Source organism: Strix aluco, chromosome 10 (genome assembly GCF_031877795.1).
Source record: "Strix aluco isolate bStrAlu1 chromosome 10, bStrAlu1.hap1, whole genome shotgun sequence".
Taxonomy (NCBI): domain Eukaryota; kingdom Metazoa; phylum Chordata; class Aves; order Strigiformes; family Strigidae; genus Strix; species Strix aluco.
In genome coordinates this window covers 15167057-15183013 of record NC_133940.1, presented here as the reverse complement: position 1 = coordinate 15183013, position 15957 = coordinate 15167057, and the positions used below count along the sequence as shown (strand labels likewise).

At 36.6% G+C, this 15957-nt stretch overlaps 1 protein-coding gene across 1 annotated transcript; it reads left to right on the top strand.

The window, feature by feature from the left end:
* The first annotated feature begins 1056 nt into the window (after positions 1–1056).
* On the top strand, positions 1057–10726 carry LOC141927736 (homeobox protein CDX-4-like). The gene is made up of 3 exons (XM_074834987.1): positions 1057–1486; positions 6507–6652; positions 10450–10726. Exons 1-3 carry the CDS (start codon positions 1057–1059, stop codon positions 10654–10656), a joined length of 783 nt encoding a protein of 260 aa, XP_074691088.1. The 3' UTR covers positions 10657–10726.
* Positions 10727–15957: the final 5231 nt, after the last annotated feature.

Genomic DNA, 15957 nt, shown 5'->3' with positions numbered 1-15957 from the left:
AGCACTTTACAGAAAAGCATCAAGGCAGTTCTGATCCACTAACTTAACAACCCAGATGTTTCTCCCTGCTGATTTCACTTAAGCTGCCACCACTGAAAACAGACTACTACACAGCAGTTTCAGAGGAAGGAACTCAGCCTTTCAGGCAGATAAAGGCTGTTTTCAGTTTAAAACAGAAGCCTACAATATTACTGGGCCTAATCAAAGATTTTTTTCACTGCTTTTTACAGTCATTTTCTTTGTACTTCTGGCACCATCTTTGTTAGGAAGATCTATTGTCTGCTTTTTAAAATGTATCTGTTTGCAAAGGCCATCAGATGAAGGGATCTCCTTAAATCACTCTGTATGGGGAGAGTGTGAACATGTGCATCACAGTTAGAGCCTTAATTTCTCCCATGCTGGAAAACCACTTAGAAACATCAGTAATGAGGGAAAATCTTTGAGACAGTTATATTCAAGACATGCTGTTTTACAAGGTGCTCTGCATTCTGAAGTTACTCACAATTATTCAAAAAATTAGATTTTTTTTTGAGTATCTGAGAAATTAACAGAGTAACAGATATACTTGTTGATTGATAACCTATCACAAAATAAAGGTTTCAGACAAGAATCATTTGAACACCAAACACCGCTATTATAGTTATCACTGTCTTTTCTTTAAAAAAAAGCTCCATTTACTAGGTTACAAATACAAGCAACTGTTGCATCATCTACAGTACTGGAATTGCTGTTGAATATCAGGGAAGGGTAATAGGATAGATAAAGGTTCTCTGAAAGAGAAAGCACCAGAACTAGCAGAAAGGTGGGGTTGGTCAGCCCTTCATTTGAATGTAAATGTAATTATGAGGCAGGCAGTTAGGCTGACGTCAGACAAGATCTTGGTAAACCATTACCACCAGCACCTGGTAACACAGTTGATAATAAAAGAGGATGAAGTAGAAGATTCCAAGCAGAGTGGCATTATTAGAGAAAACCAAACACAATTATTTTTAAGCGGTGAAAGAAAATACCGAAGAACAAGATGTTGTGACAACATATTTACAATCTGTGACAATCATGTATGTGAGCTCTCTCTTGGATAACGAGAACAGCATGTATCCAGGATCTGCAAGGGGGAACAACAACCTGCCAGTGCAAAACTTTGTGTCTACTCCACCCTATTCAGATTACATGGGATATCATCCTGTGCCAACTCTGGACACCCATGGACAGCCTGCAGGAACCTGGGGATCGCCCTATGGCCCACAGAGGGAGGACTGGAACGCTTACGGCCCAGGACCTTCCGGCACGGTTGCTGCTGCACAGATCAATGGCTCGTCTCCTGGACAGGTCTCCTACAGTTCTGCTGATTACAGCTCCCTCCATCCTGCTGGATCTGGGGGGTTACCTCCTGTAGATACAATTAATACACAGCAAATCTCTCCCAACAGCCAAAGGCACAGCTCTTATGAATGGATGAGGAAAACGGTGCAAGCTAACACTACTGGTAAGTGTATATTCAACTTTCAACCTGAGAAAGCATCTTCTGCTATCACCAATCTTATAAATAATTAACTTTACTTGAAGCACATAGGTTGGTGGGTCATTTATGACATTTATTTTACCTACTGCTGTTTAATGTAGTTTTAACTAAATTTGCACTAGTTTCACTTTCGTCCCATAAAGGCTTTATAAGGTTACTATAAGGGAATGGCTGTTGTGTTTAGATACGACTACATGTCACTCAAGTCCAGGAATCTTTGTTGTAAAGCATTTTGGATGAAAAACATGATACTCTTGACAATGTTATGGAACAAGGAATGCAGCAACATTTAACAGCTACAAGCAAAAATACTAACATACTTTTTTTGTGCCTTAAGGTAAATATTAATATAAAATCAGGTTGATCTTTTGAAATCTTTACAGATTTTTCAATACTTTTAAAGAAAATTATGTGCTCTGATCCAACTGTAGTGATTATGCAATTTTCTGTTGCTGTTCCTGTGTCTTATTTTTCTGCCTAGATTAGGTGAGAAGAAATATTCCTAGAGTCATAAACTGACTCAAATGATCAGCATAGACTATTTTGTTTGCAGACCACATATCTCATCAGTCCTTTTCATTTAGTTTCAAATCAGTTTTACAAATTTTTCTCACGTACCAGAATTTTGCAGCTTGCCACAATTGTACAATTAAAAATCACTTTCTTGCAAGTGTCACTCGTTGATACGCCTGGTTTTCTTGCCAGCGGCATGCCAAATGAACCTTTAGGTGTATATTCCCAAGGTGTAAATTGGGTGTAGCAAGGTTTGCTAAATCTATTGTTAAGGTTAAAAGTAGTAAGTGTGTGTTAGAAAGCATCAAAGAAAATGCTCTAAAGAAAAGCAATTACAATTGGAGCAATCTTAGAAGACACAGAAAATCAGCACTGCTTCTTGAGACACAATCCTCCTTCAAATGGTTACTACTCAAGAGCAAAATTAGTCTGCTAATTGTTTCTTAGTTATAAAGCAGATAGATACACACTGTTTTCCCACTGTTACTAAATAGAAAATGCCTAGGGAACATTAAGATATCGCAATGCCATCCTTCCACTTGGAGCCTCTACAAAGGTCTTCAAAGCCAGGCAGATCTATAGTCTGTTTTTTCCCCCTTATGTATACTCATGTAAATCAGCAGTAACTTCATTAACATCATTGGAGATTTCCAGGTGTAGAAGTGATGCAAGGCTTGAGTGTAGACCAAATTCAACTGAGACTACTGAATGTCAGTGAGGCAACCCTGTCTCTGTCATGTTGTCACTGAATTTTAAATGTGTTACCTTTCTTAAAGAATAAAACAGACTTAAAAATCTAAATTCTAGTTTTACACTTATTGCACAGACATGGAAGATCCTGAAAGGTTTCTCACGTGCTTCCTCAACTTCATAAAATATATATGCAATTCAGAAAAGCAGTTATGTGCTTAAATTCATCTCTAGTCTGAAAAGTACTTACACAGAATTCACAAACATGCCGAAATACTTTATGAACAATACTGGACAGGTGAAACAGGGCCTGTCAACAGATACATGTCCTGAGGCTGTGCATTCCTAGAGCCCAATCCTTTGAAGTGTTAAAAACAGCTCAGGACTTCACAGAATTGGCTCAAGACACCAATCCAGCTTAAAAAAAGGGTTTGGGAGAGTAAAACAGCAATGTGGTATTTTGCAAAACAAGAAAAGTACCGAATAAATTTGGCTTTTCATTGGTGTTTTAAAAATAATGTTAACGAGGAAAATTTTAATACTGACACATAAAAAGTTGTGAAAAATTAAAGGAAATTCAAACAAATAATGACAAGGATAAAATTATGCATGTAACAGCTACATATTAATTTAGCTATGCTTCCTCTAGAAGATAATGTAAGAAAACTTACTTGATGCCATTATAACCACTCTTTGAATCAGACTTGCTCTCTGTTTTTCCTTACTGCCATAATATTATTCATGCTATCAAAGTAGCTAGTGGCTCCTTCCCTTCAATATTATCGCTGCTTAATACAGTTTATTGCTCTAAAATTTCAGAATTACAGCCCTAAACTTTACAAATATATTTATATAAGAAAATATGTGTATGTCCTTAACTTCACTAGTGGCATGTACTCACATCGATGTATGTGAGCAGCATGGAATAACAGAAATCAAAACATCTAATTCAATGAGGGAGCCTACTGAAATACTGTCTGAAAGAAAATGGGAATTATTTTGGGGAGAAGATGTTAATGGGAATTTTTTCCCCCTCTATTTAGATTCTATTAAATATACTGCATTCTGATTCAATATTCGTATTTAGCATTTTATAGAAAAAATTAAATTGCAGGAAAAGTGAAATAAAAATTTACCTGACCAAGTCAATTCTCAGGATGACAGAACATCATGAAGACAGAAGAACTATGTCCTTTCATAAAATTTGATTTGAAATTATATATCCTCTTACTAAAAGATCATAACTATATATTCAGAACCAAACCTTTTTTTTATTTCAAATATACAGACATTGCAAACATATGAGGTAATATGACATTTTAAAAAAGAAACACTGAAAGTGGGCTTGGTAAAGATATCTTCCCAGACAGGCTGAGAAAAAGAACATGAGATAAAGAACATCTATCGAATTCCTTACAGTCTGATCTGTTTTTTACTAAAAATCTATAACAAAATGCCCTATCAACTTCAATTATGTAAGAGCAGAACTTCAGACCAATTAATTTCTAAAACCTGTGTAATCAAGTCTAAAATGTGTATTTTCTGAGAACAAGTGAGCCTTCAAAGCACGAAACTTATTGAAAAGAAGGTATCTAAACAAGGGCCTAGAAAACAGCTTTTGTATCTTTTAAAACTTCATCTGAAACATCTGGGAGTGACCCTTTTCAGAAGGAGAATGTACTTTAAGGGGACGAAACAAAAGGACAACATTATTTTTATATTTTGCAAGATCAGCCTCAGATGTTTGGTTTTTTTAAACTATAGTCAACACATTTTATGTATTTAAACAACCAGTGATGTACAGGTAAATCAGATTATATGACAGCAGAAACACAGGCAGAAAGCAAAATAGAAAAGCAGGAAAAAAAAGGCTAGGCCTCTGCTCTAATGCTAATTTATTTTTCTTTGTAAACTACTTGTGACATCTATTTTCTACTGGCCTACATTGTCTGAGGTTTTGAGGCCTATCTGTCATATTGAGGCAACAGACCCTTTTAACACTTCACTTTGCTTTGATATGCAGTCTTGTCTCTTCCTTCTCCCTCTTTTCTTCAGGAGTTATATTGCCGGAAAGGGTGATGATTTTCACAGCAAATAAAGAGGCCTTCTCCTAGCTTTATTGTCTTCAGAAGAAATACTCTGTGAATTTTATGACCAAGGGGAATGGGGAAAACTACTCCTTTTCTCCACCCCCTCAAATCATGGTCATATTTGCTGATTATAGTGAAGCCGGAATAACCCTGTTGAATTTTAACCTATTTTCAAAGATCACCTTCTAAGCCTTCAGTTTACAAGGAACCTGAATATCTATACTATTGTTAACATTATAACTATCACTTAGAGCAAATATTTCAAAGTCAACAATTTGTACCTTGAAAAAAGTAAACTTAGTTTGATGACTGTTTTTGTCCTGCAAATTTAGGCAGGAAAACCTTGTACACTAGAAGTCAAAGTGGCATAGGATTTGGGAAAACATCCTTAAGTATGCATATTTCAAAATGTCTTAAGCTATGTCTACCTCTAGCCATCAGATAAAAATACTGCAGTCTATTCTCAGTGTTGGTCCAAAATTAAAGAGAACAGATGAAAAAATATTCCTTCATCTATTTCTGTCCTTTTTTCCTCTGCTAAGATGAAAGAGTCTGACATTTGTTTAGGGCTTGTAAATTCCAAACCAATTGGCTTGTGTTTCTGAATGTGAAAGGAGTTCTTGATAAGATCTCCTTGTCGCTCCTTTGTGTGGCGTGTGCTCCATCTTAACACCTCAGTGGATTTTAGGGAACCACTTTAAAGGAGTCTTTGTCCTACAGTTTGTCCCAGAAAACTCACATCAAAAAAAACCTGGGAAGATCAGAAGAAAAAGGAAAACTATCTAGTTGGCTGTTGAAAAGTGCAAAGGAGAATAAATACGGGGAAAAGTGATCTCTCTGTATTATTACATGAAGAATTGCTTTAAAAAGCCTGTGAAATGAGAGATACCTTCTAAATATCACATAATGCTTCTCTGAACAGTATTTATCCAATATATCTAAGAATATTTCTTTTATACGCTAGAGAGAGGATGATACGGAAATCCTTTTACAAGCATTTTATTACCTCGTCTTACAAACTGACAAGTGCCTTCAGCTGGAAAGGAAGCTCAGCACACAGAGTACCCCCAGTAATACCTCTACAGGCACACAGCATCTTGGAAGACTAGACCTTTTTGGAAAAATAAATTCAAAAAGGTTGGAAGTTATTTAACTTATTGAACTCATAATCATGTCCTATGGCCACGCAAGAAAGCGAAAGCATTTCTAGTAGGACATTTCTTTGTGTTAGAGAGGTGATCTTTAAAAACTCAAAAAAACAATTAGGACATGGTGCAACTAAACAAATTGTGACTGAACTTCTGTCTGGAAATCCTGTGTATTTATGCCTGCATATGCACAGAAGTCACTTCATGAGCACTGAAATGAAACCCCTTTGAGATGAAATATAGCCAGCACCAATTATGTACTGCTGTGAATTATTTAAGATGCTTCAGGGTGTTCTTCACTTAAGAGCTTTACATTTAAATGTATGTTTACAGAGAGGAGGAGGTGAAGAGGGAAAGCCAGTTATGATAACCAATACTCACTTACTCACCCTGCACCTCATGTTCCTTCTCTGTAACACAGAAAGCAATTCATACAAGTACTCTGTAGGTCAATTAATGTCTGTAAAATGTTTGAGATGTTTGAAAGAAAGATGCTATAGAAAATAAAATTCAACATATTAATAATATTTCTTTCTTAAACAGGTAAAACAAGAACAAAAGAAAAGTACCGAGTTGTTTACACAGATCATCAGAGACTAGAATTAGAGAAGGAATTTCACTGCAACAGATACATTACAATAAGGAGAAAGTCAGAACTTGCAGCAAACCTGGGACTATCTGAAAGACAGGTACACAGAGACTGTCTATCATTCATACGCACCCATTCACCAGACACTGTTACTGCCAGGGGACGTGAGCAGCATTACGTTCGGTATCCAAAAGTATTGCAAAGGCAACCATGATACAGTTTCCAAGTATATTTGACACACAGAAAATACACTATGCAAATACAAATTAATAAATAGGCTAATTTGACAAAAACCTCCAATTATGGGTCACTGAATTAATTTATAGTAGAAAAAGTACTTACGTGCATAACAGCCTGCTAGACAGCTAGACTTTAAACAGTTCATCTTAACATTATCTCAAGCCATGTTCTCAAGAGTTATGATATTCACCATTTTATTTCTTCTTGCAATCACACAAAATGGTGGCCAGAAAAACTCCAAAGCACTGGATATATTTCAGCTGTAAGCCAGGAAAATGAAAACTCAGCATTCAAGGAGCAAATGAGATATCTATGTATTTTTTTGTTACAAATTTATTGCCACTATTTCCACAGACCACATTCTTCCTCAGTCAGTTGGACTTCAGCACATTTTAAGTAGTTTTTACAATCTTTGATTTTCAAGTCAGGATTTCATTTTACTATTATGTTCACAGGTACTTCAAGTACAGTAGTAGTTCACACCCACTATATACACAATGCTTCAGGCTGTACAATTTGGTGCCAAATTTTTTATGTGTATTATACACATATATGTAAGCCAAGACTATCCATTCTGGAAATTTTCAAGTGCCTACTTAGATCCCTTGCTTCTTTGGAAAGCAGCTCTGCATTCGTTCATATCAAGTACATATTTAAGCTCTGTCCTGAATAAAGATAGTCTCTTGAGCAGAGGCACAGGTATCTTAGCTGTGTTCATACAAAGCCTAGGGGAATTGAGGCTAAAGAATTTCCTAAAATCACTGTGTTGAAGAGCACACTTACAAGGCACAGCTCTGCGGTCTGCACATAAAGTAACTGTTGAATCCAACCCTCTTTATACAACAGATTTGCAATGGTTCTGCTACAGTTAGGAGGATGAGGAAAGATTTGGCAGTACTGAATGAGGCATCTCATACCTTAGCAACCAGATTTATTGCCCTCAGGTAAATTTAAACAAGAGATCTTTCATTTTAGAATTTTACAAACTTTATTCTTTCTGAATATACACATTCAGTTCTTTAAAATATTCTCTTTCAGTAGCCTCCTTTGCTTCTGCATTCAGTCTGTGCAAGAACATGGAACAGAGAGGGACCAATTGATGCTGGAAGTGTAAGGATACATAGATAGGCAATGGGATTTAAGGATCTAGCACTGTATTTTTACAAACATATTGTAGTGCACTGATGTTCAATCCCAGACCCAAATAGTACATAGATTGCAACACACACACTGTAAGTTGCCCCAGAAAGTAACTATGAAAAACAAGTCTATCATTCATAGAATCACAGAATGGGGTGGAAGAGATCTTAAAGATCATCTAGTTCCACTCCCCTGCCACTGGCAGGGACACCTTCCACTAGACAGGGTTGCTCAAAGCCCCGTCCAACCTGGCCTTAACACCGCCAGGGAGGGGGCAGCCACAGCTTCTCTGGGCAACCTGTGCCGGTGTCTCACCACCCTCACAGGAAAGAATTTCTTCCTTATATCTAATCTAAATCTACCCTCTCAGTTTAAAACTGTTACCCCTCATCCTATCCCTACCCCCCCTGATCAAGAGTCCCTCCCCATCTTTCCTGTAGCCCCTTTAAGCACTGGGAGGCCACTCTAGGGTCCCCCCGGAGCCTTCTCTTCTCCAGGCTGAACAACCCCAACTCTCTCAGCCTGTCCTCACAGGGGAGGTGCTCCAGCCCCCTGATCATCTTCATGGCCTCCTCTGGCCCTGCTCGAGCAGGTCCATGTCCTTCTGATGTTGGGGGCTCCAGAGCTTGGACACAGCACTGCAGGGGGGGTCTCACCAGAGCAGAGTAGAGGGGTGAATCCCCTCCCTCGACCTGCTGGCCACACTTCTCTTGATGCAGCCCAGGACACAGTTGGCTTTCTGGGCTGTGAGCGCACATTGCTGGCTCACAGTCAGTTTTCCATCCATCAGTTCCCCCAAGTCCTTCTCCACAGGGCTGCTCTCAATCCACTCCTCTCCCAGCCTGGATTTGTGCTTGGGATTGCCCCGACCCATGTGCAGGACCTTGCCCTTGGCCTTGTTGAACTTCATGAGGTTCACACGGGCCCCCCTCTCCAGCCTGTCCAGGTCCCTCTGGATGACACATCCCTTCCCTCCAGCACATCAACCAGACCACACAGCTTGATGTTGTCAGTGAACTTGCTGAGGGTGCCTCGATCCCACTGCCCATGTTGGGGACAAAGATGTTAAACAGCGCCAGTCCCAACACCAACCCCTGAGGAACGGCACTTGGACATCGAGCTGTTGATCGCAACTCTCTTGAGTGCGACCATCCAGCCAATTCTTTATCCATCAAGTGGTCCACCTGTCAAATCCATGTGTCTCCAGTTTAGAGGCAAGGATGTCATGCGGGACAGTGTCAAAAGCTTTGCACAAGTCCAGGTAGATGACATCAGTTGCTCTTCCCTTATCCACCAATGCTGCATCCATTGATGGACTAAAGTTTGTTATACAGTAGGATATAGCTGCATTGGAAAATTTTCAGAGAACTGCAATAATGGTGAAAGATTCCAAACCTCCACCTTAACGTTATGCAAGCTGGCTGACTTAGAACACAGACTTGCCTGGTGTAACCAACAATGCCACATAAAATCAGCAGTTTCCTTTTACATAGCTGTTGCTCTTAAAGCCATCCAATTTCTGACTGGTAGATTTCCTTCAAGTATAACGTACACAAAATACATAATCTACATTTCTACAGGACTCATGACAGACAAAGCTAAATCCTTCTTACTGTCATTACCCAGTAAGGTAACAAAAAGTAACTAGAAAATAATAATGAGATTTTTAATACAAAGCAATGGTACAACTTTCTATAACATATTGTATTCCACACACCTTAAAGGATATCACAAAAACTGTAAAGTAAGAACACAAAAAATTAATGATAAGGAAAACGGTGTTTTCTACTCATTCACACTTTCACATAAGGAAAGAAAATACAGATACTTAAACTAAAAGTAGATTTCAAACTGATAGGAGTCTTTTCATATGCCTGGGAAATTCACTGTCATTAAGTAATGCTGATATATCTATTTATAGACACAACATGGTATATATGTATTTTACAGATACAGTCCAGTAACAAAAAAAATCTAAACTTTAAAAATACATAAGAATATATGTACACACAAAAATCACTCACAATATAAATGAAGAAATAGAACCCTCGGTACTTGGGTTTGAATTAATCTGTAACATAGATGATAAAGAAATCTTCAAAATTATTACATAATTGCATCTTAAAGTATGACACATGCCACTGTCAAAGTTTAGCTGATGAACTAATTGGACCCCAAGTCTACATGAGTAAGTTGATTCCTATGTTCCTAAATAAAACACAGCAAGTTCACTTCACAGCAGGTCTAAGAAAGGAGTCTCATTTTCTATTGATTATGATGCAAAAAATGAATACAAAGTAACTAAAAAATTTTTTACTGCACAAATTCAGTGTTTTGTGTTTTTTTGGGGTTTGGGGTGTTTTTTATGTTTTGGGGTTTATGAGTTTTTTGGTTTGGCTTTTTTTGTTTTGTTTTTTTAATAATTTTTTTAAACATATCTATATTTTCAATGCTGTTTTTACTGTAAAAACTTAAGCACTGCTTTGAGTTAATCAGCTATCATTTATAACACTACAGGTGAAAATCTGGTTCCAGAATCGCCGAGCTAAAGAAAGAAAAATGATCAAGAAGAAAATATCTCAGTTTGATGGCAGCGGTGGCTCAGCTCAGAGTGACTCTGGTTCACTCAGTCCAAATGAAATATCTAGCTCTCTGTTCCCACCACCACATGGAATAAATGGATTACAGCCTAATGACATTCATCAAGTCATAGTTTCAGAATGAACAGAGGGAAAAAAAAAAAAAGGAAAAAAAAAAAAAGGATGAGTTTTGCCACCATTTGTCCATACTCCCCCCCGCCCTTTAAAACTCCACTTTGCAAAGGACCATTCTCATTTAACTGTCTTCAGAGTGCTGATTTCTAAGTACAGGATCTGGGACTACTATCGAAATATTTTAATTATTGCAGAAATCTCAGGGAACTTGTGCTGCTAAGATTCATCACTCAAAATCTTTGAGTAGGAGGTAATTTGCTTCAGATACTGACACAAAGAATGATACAATTGAAGATTCAAGTAAACATAGTTCTAGTCTGATCATATGTATACACAGAAGACTAAGTGAACTGATTATAAAATAGAGTACTATTGCATAAAATATAAGATGCTGGGTGTATTTGGTTTGTTACATTTTATATAATTAGAGTAAACCGTAGATGTTAATAAATATTTACACTTAAGTGTACTGAAAAGAATGCTACTTTTTGAAAAGAACAAAAACATTTAAAACACTTTTAAACCCTCAAGAAACATAACAATGTTGCTATACCAACATATAGCATTTAATTAAATAAAAAAATCTTTTTTGCCCTGTGAAAATGTATTCAAGCATGCCAATCTCCTAAGCAATAGTTACAGATATATAATATCATACCAAACCTGCCAAGATTTGTTCAATTGTAAGAAATGCAGCAATTTGTCATGCACATTAGTAAATGCCAGACAGTTTGGAAGATAAGTATTACTTCAGTCTTCAATAAATGCATATATTTTTGCTCAAAAATATGAGCACAAATGTAATGGAAACAGAACTGTTACTACCAGCAAACCACCAAAAAGCAAATAAAGAATTTAATGTCTCTAAACCTTTTAAGTGCAATAGTAGCAGTCTTTGGCCACTGATTTTATACATGACACTTATTTTGGGCTAAAGGCAAGAAATATCCCAAAGTAGCTGTATTTCGAAGCTGTTATCAAGCAGATTAGCATCCATAAAGTCACAGCAAGCATGTAACAAAAAGTGTTCAATCCATGGGCACTCCTGCAAGAGCACAAATTAAGGATAAACATGCTCACACTGTGATTAGCTTTAAATATTGGTTCATGGCGGCAGGTAAGAAGGTAGCAATGGTATATAGAAGAAAACTGATGAGTCTGGAAAAAGTACAAAGAAAACCCAAAGCACTAAAATAAATCCCCAAACCCTTCTGTACTACTATTCATTGGAATTTCATATTATGAGCTTTTTGATAGCATACAAGTGCTCTATTGGAAAAAAAATAATATTACTGAAAAGGTCATCAGGAACAAAGGTAATAAAAAGGGAAAACAGAAGAATACTAACAGAAAACACCATTATCTGGCATAGGAAAAGCATCACTTATTTCAACAACATCAAACTCTTGGTCTCAGAAACAGCAGATCAAATTCTGCTTTTCTTGATGTCAACGATCATTGATATTGCACTGAACAACACAGAAAGAACTTGTCAAAGCACTGACTATCTGGATTCAATAAATCAGATAAATTTGAAGACGTGCCTCACTTTTCCATTTAAAAATAACTGTTAGAGTAATTCTATTAGGAGTTACAAGAATAACACTCTTCAAAAATAAATACTAAATTACATAATTGTAGACATAAATGTCTCAAGCTAAACTAGGAAGAAAATTTGTAACACAGGATAAGATCTTGCTGATTGTAAGCATTTTGTGGGTGCTTCTCCAATATATTTCTAATAATCTTCTATTCATATAGTTAAATTAAATGGCCATATCTTAATGCAAATTACTGTAAACAAAAAATCTTCTGTATATAAATACGTATAAAACTCAGTCCTATGAGAAATTGAGACTACATCTGCATGGCTTTAATTCCGGATCTTCTAAAACTGCTCACTGATATTATAGTGTTACATGACTGCAGGGACATTTTAGAAGGCAGAGCAGCATGTTATAGAGCATGCACACAAACAGATCTACTTCTGTTTATATACTAGCCGTATACATGCTAGCAGACAGCAAGACACATATGTGCTGCTCTGCTCTGCTTTTCATTCAAAGAAATCCATACGTTTGCTCTATAACAGATTTGGGAAAGGAGCTTTTCCCAGTTCCACCAGTCCCTTTACCTGTGTCGTCCTTTTATACATGAAGGATATAGAAGATAAAATAATTTCCCAAGAAACTCATGAAGAAAGAAGCTGTAATACTTTAAACATACAAGAGAAAAAGGGCAGAGGACATTTACCTTGCTAACCAAATCTCAAATCTTCAGAAGGCCTACCTCTATGGAAGAGCAGGAGACAGCTTTTGTGAAGGTTATCAGTAACACAGAAATGGAGCGCAAGAGAAAACTTTTTTCTAGTTTCCAGATTTTTTTTCTGTGATCAGTTTTCAAATCAACATGGAAGAATAGCAAGTAAAGAGCTATAAGATACAACACATAATTCGTTATATTTGTATACTAGAAATGCATGGCTTAACTTAAAATTTCTTTCCTTCTAATTTATGTCAAAATTGAAATAAAAAACTTATATGGTTATTTACCAGGTTCACATTCAACATATTCAAAATTATCATCTTGCAGTTTCTAAACAAGCTCCAGTCTATCTCTTTGAATTGCCAGACAGCTGGGAAACACCACGCTGTTCTGACAAACTGGGCAGAAGAGCCACTGAAGCCATTGATTGTACTTCAGAACAACCACTGTTCATGAAGGAAACATTTTAAATGAGACTACTTCAGATGTCAAATGGGAGTTTGAATGGGATACAGAGCACCTCCTATGACATGTTTAAAATCAGTCTTGTTAATAAAAAGTGTTTTCCTTTTTCATGATCTTCACCCTCAATTTTTTTCATCAGGTCTATTTTAAATGTATTCAAAGCATACATTAATAAATATTCAGGGGAGACACTCTCTTTCATGCACTAGGTAATGATGTCTAAGCCTAAAAACTGTATCAGATTATCTTCTCTGACTACAGCTAAGTCAAAATAAGTTATTCCCCCTATCTTGTACTGTGCATAACTACCCCCATCTAGATCATAATGTCCCTTTAAATCCAAGTGTAGTGGCACAGCTGTTTCTCAAAATAATTTAAGCAAAATCCACTTTATTAAATTCTTTTAGACTAACAGCAATCATTTTTAGTAAACTTGATTACAGAGCAATTAAATATGCAATCATGTTACCAGGTCAGGAGGATGGTAAGCCATGAAGAGGGGAAAATGGCATGCAGCTGAAAGAAGAGAATTCTTACTCTGTCTCTGACAGGGTTTGCACATTTTATCTAACTGTAGCTTACGCCTTTTTTTTTTTTTTTTTTTGCCAGCAAATGTCATCCCAAAGCAAAATACAATTCAGAACTACATGCTGGCACATTTTAATGGCCCATTAAAGACTACATGACAGCCTGACAGTTCATCCTATATTCATGTTCTGCCAAGATCAACATGGGAACACAAGGATCAGGATATGCAGTTGGGTGGAGGCAACACAGACATTACAAAGCCCTTACATCGCTGCTCTTTTCTGGGCAGCTGTGTTTGACTCCTCTACATTGCTTATGTAAAAGAAAAGTTTCAGAAGATGGGATCCAGCCCTTGTATTTAATTTTTGTATTTATGTGGGTGAGAAGAAACACTAAAAGGCTTCAAATAAGATTTTCCAATATTTATCTTTCCTCTTTTGAAGACTTCTCCGGGGACTTTAATTAAACTCTCCTTTAGCACCATTAGGCAATTAAAATAATAATAAATCAAACACGATTCTTCTCACCCAGTGTGTATCTTCCCCAAGCTCTCTGTTTCCTGTTCTTTTTCACTTTATGTCAATAGAAAACCAACACACTGTTGAAATTCAGCTGTTTGATTGGTATTTCGAGTTTGCAAAGTAGTGAGCCACTTTAACACCATGCTGATATCACAAGAAAATTCTGCATCACACAACTGTCTAATTCCAGCAGCCAGCAAATTCCTTCTGACATTTATTTGAATCATCTTTACTCTTATAAGAATACAGTAGAGGTGCCAAAGCTTTGGGAACAACTGCCTTTCTCAGTCCCACTATCCCTAAATACTTAATCAAGAAGGAACATTTTACCACTAACTTCATGCTGAGACTCAGTGTAGCAGCACAGTGATTTAGCTTCATTAACTAACTTCTAAATATTGTTCTGTGGGAGAAAATAAAGGAAATTACAGATTTATCTGTAGTTACAGTAATGATGGATAGTTTAGGCTAGAAATTGGAAAGGACTTTATTATAAGGTATTTTTTAAAAAATCATAATTTACAGAGAAGATAGTATAACAAATCCCTAATTGGCTGCTTGTAGTAGTAATACAGGTCAAATAAAAACCTGGATCAGAAACTTGACAACTGCTTGAAACTAAGATTACTATTGAAAATTGACCTACCTCTACATTAGGCATTTTCAGTATAAGCAGCAGAGCTGCACGCCCCTGAACAAAGCCAAAAACTTTCTAGGCATTACAAAATACTTGTATCACAAAAACAGTTTCATTAAACCTCTCACATCACTCTTGACTTGCCTTACTTCAACAAATGAACATATCCAAATTTGCCTAACGAGTTACATTTCTATTTCTAAACAAAAGACTGTGAACTTGCAGTGAGATGCTGGATGCACCTGGAAAGGGAAAAAGAATTCTGCTAAACGCAACATCCAAACCCACAAAAATTATCAGGGTCTTTTTCTCATAATAAATTCCACAACATTAAACAGGATCACCTAGACATTGGTTACAGTTCCCGGTCAAAAGTTATGCTTTTATTTCCCAAAGAGTAAACTAGTAGGTAATGCTAACATTCTGGGATTTATTTCAAAAAAGCCTCAGGTACTTATGAAACAATCTTAAAATCTGTGGTTAATATTTTTTTTTAAAAAATAATATTATCTGCATTGAAGGAATGATTTTTATCATTCCATGGATGCACTATACACTGATGATCCTACTGAAATTATCTGCAGCATATGGTTGCATTCCATTTGGGTAAAGGTTTCATAATTTGAGAATGAAAAACACAATCACAAGTGAATAGCTCAACAGGGGGCTGAATGCTAGATGGCCATCTTGTAATCATGGATCTGAAACCCGTTATTAGCTGCTGCTTCTCATGTGTAATTGAGGCTAAAACTGTTTGAAATAGCTATCAACTCTTACCAACTTAATACTTTGATCCATTAACTGAAACTCTCTAGAGGCTGATATTCTTCCTATTGCCCCAGATATCAAAAGCAGAGCAAATAAAATATGAAACATGAAAATTAGTGCAAAGTTA

Excerpts from the sequence above, each read along its gene's own strand:
- LOC141927736 (XM_074834987.1), top strand. The coding sequence starts at position 1,057 with ATGTATGTGAGCTCTCTCTTGGATAACGAGAACAGCATGTATCCAGGA. Across the intron at positions 1,487-6,506 it reads GGTGCAAGCTAACACTACTG|GTAAAACAAGAACAAAAGAA; the intron begins GTAAGTGTATAT and ends TTTCTTAAACAG. Across the intron at positions 6,653-10,449 it reads TGGGACTATCTGAAAGACAG|GTGAAAATCTGGTTCCAGAA; the intron begins GTACACAGAGAC and ends ATAACACTACAG.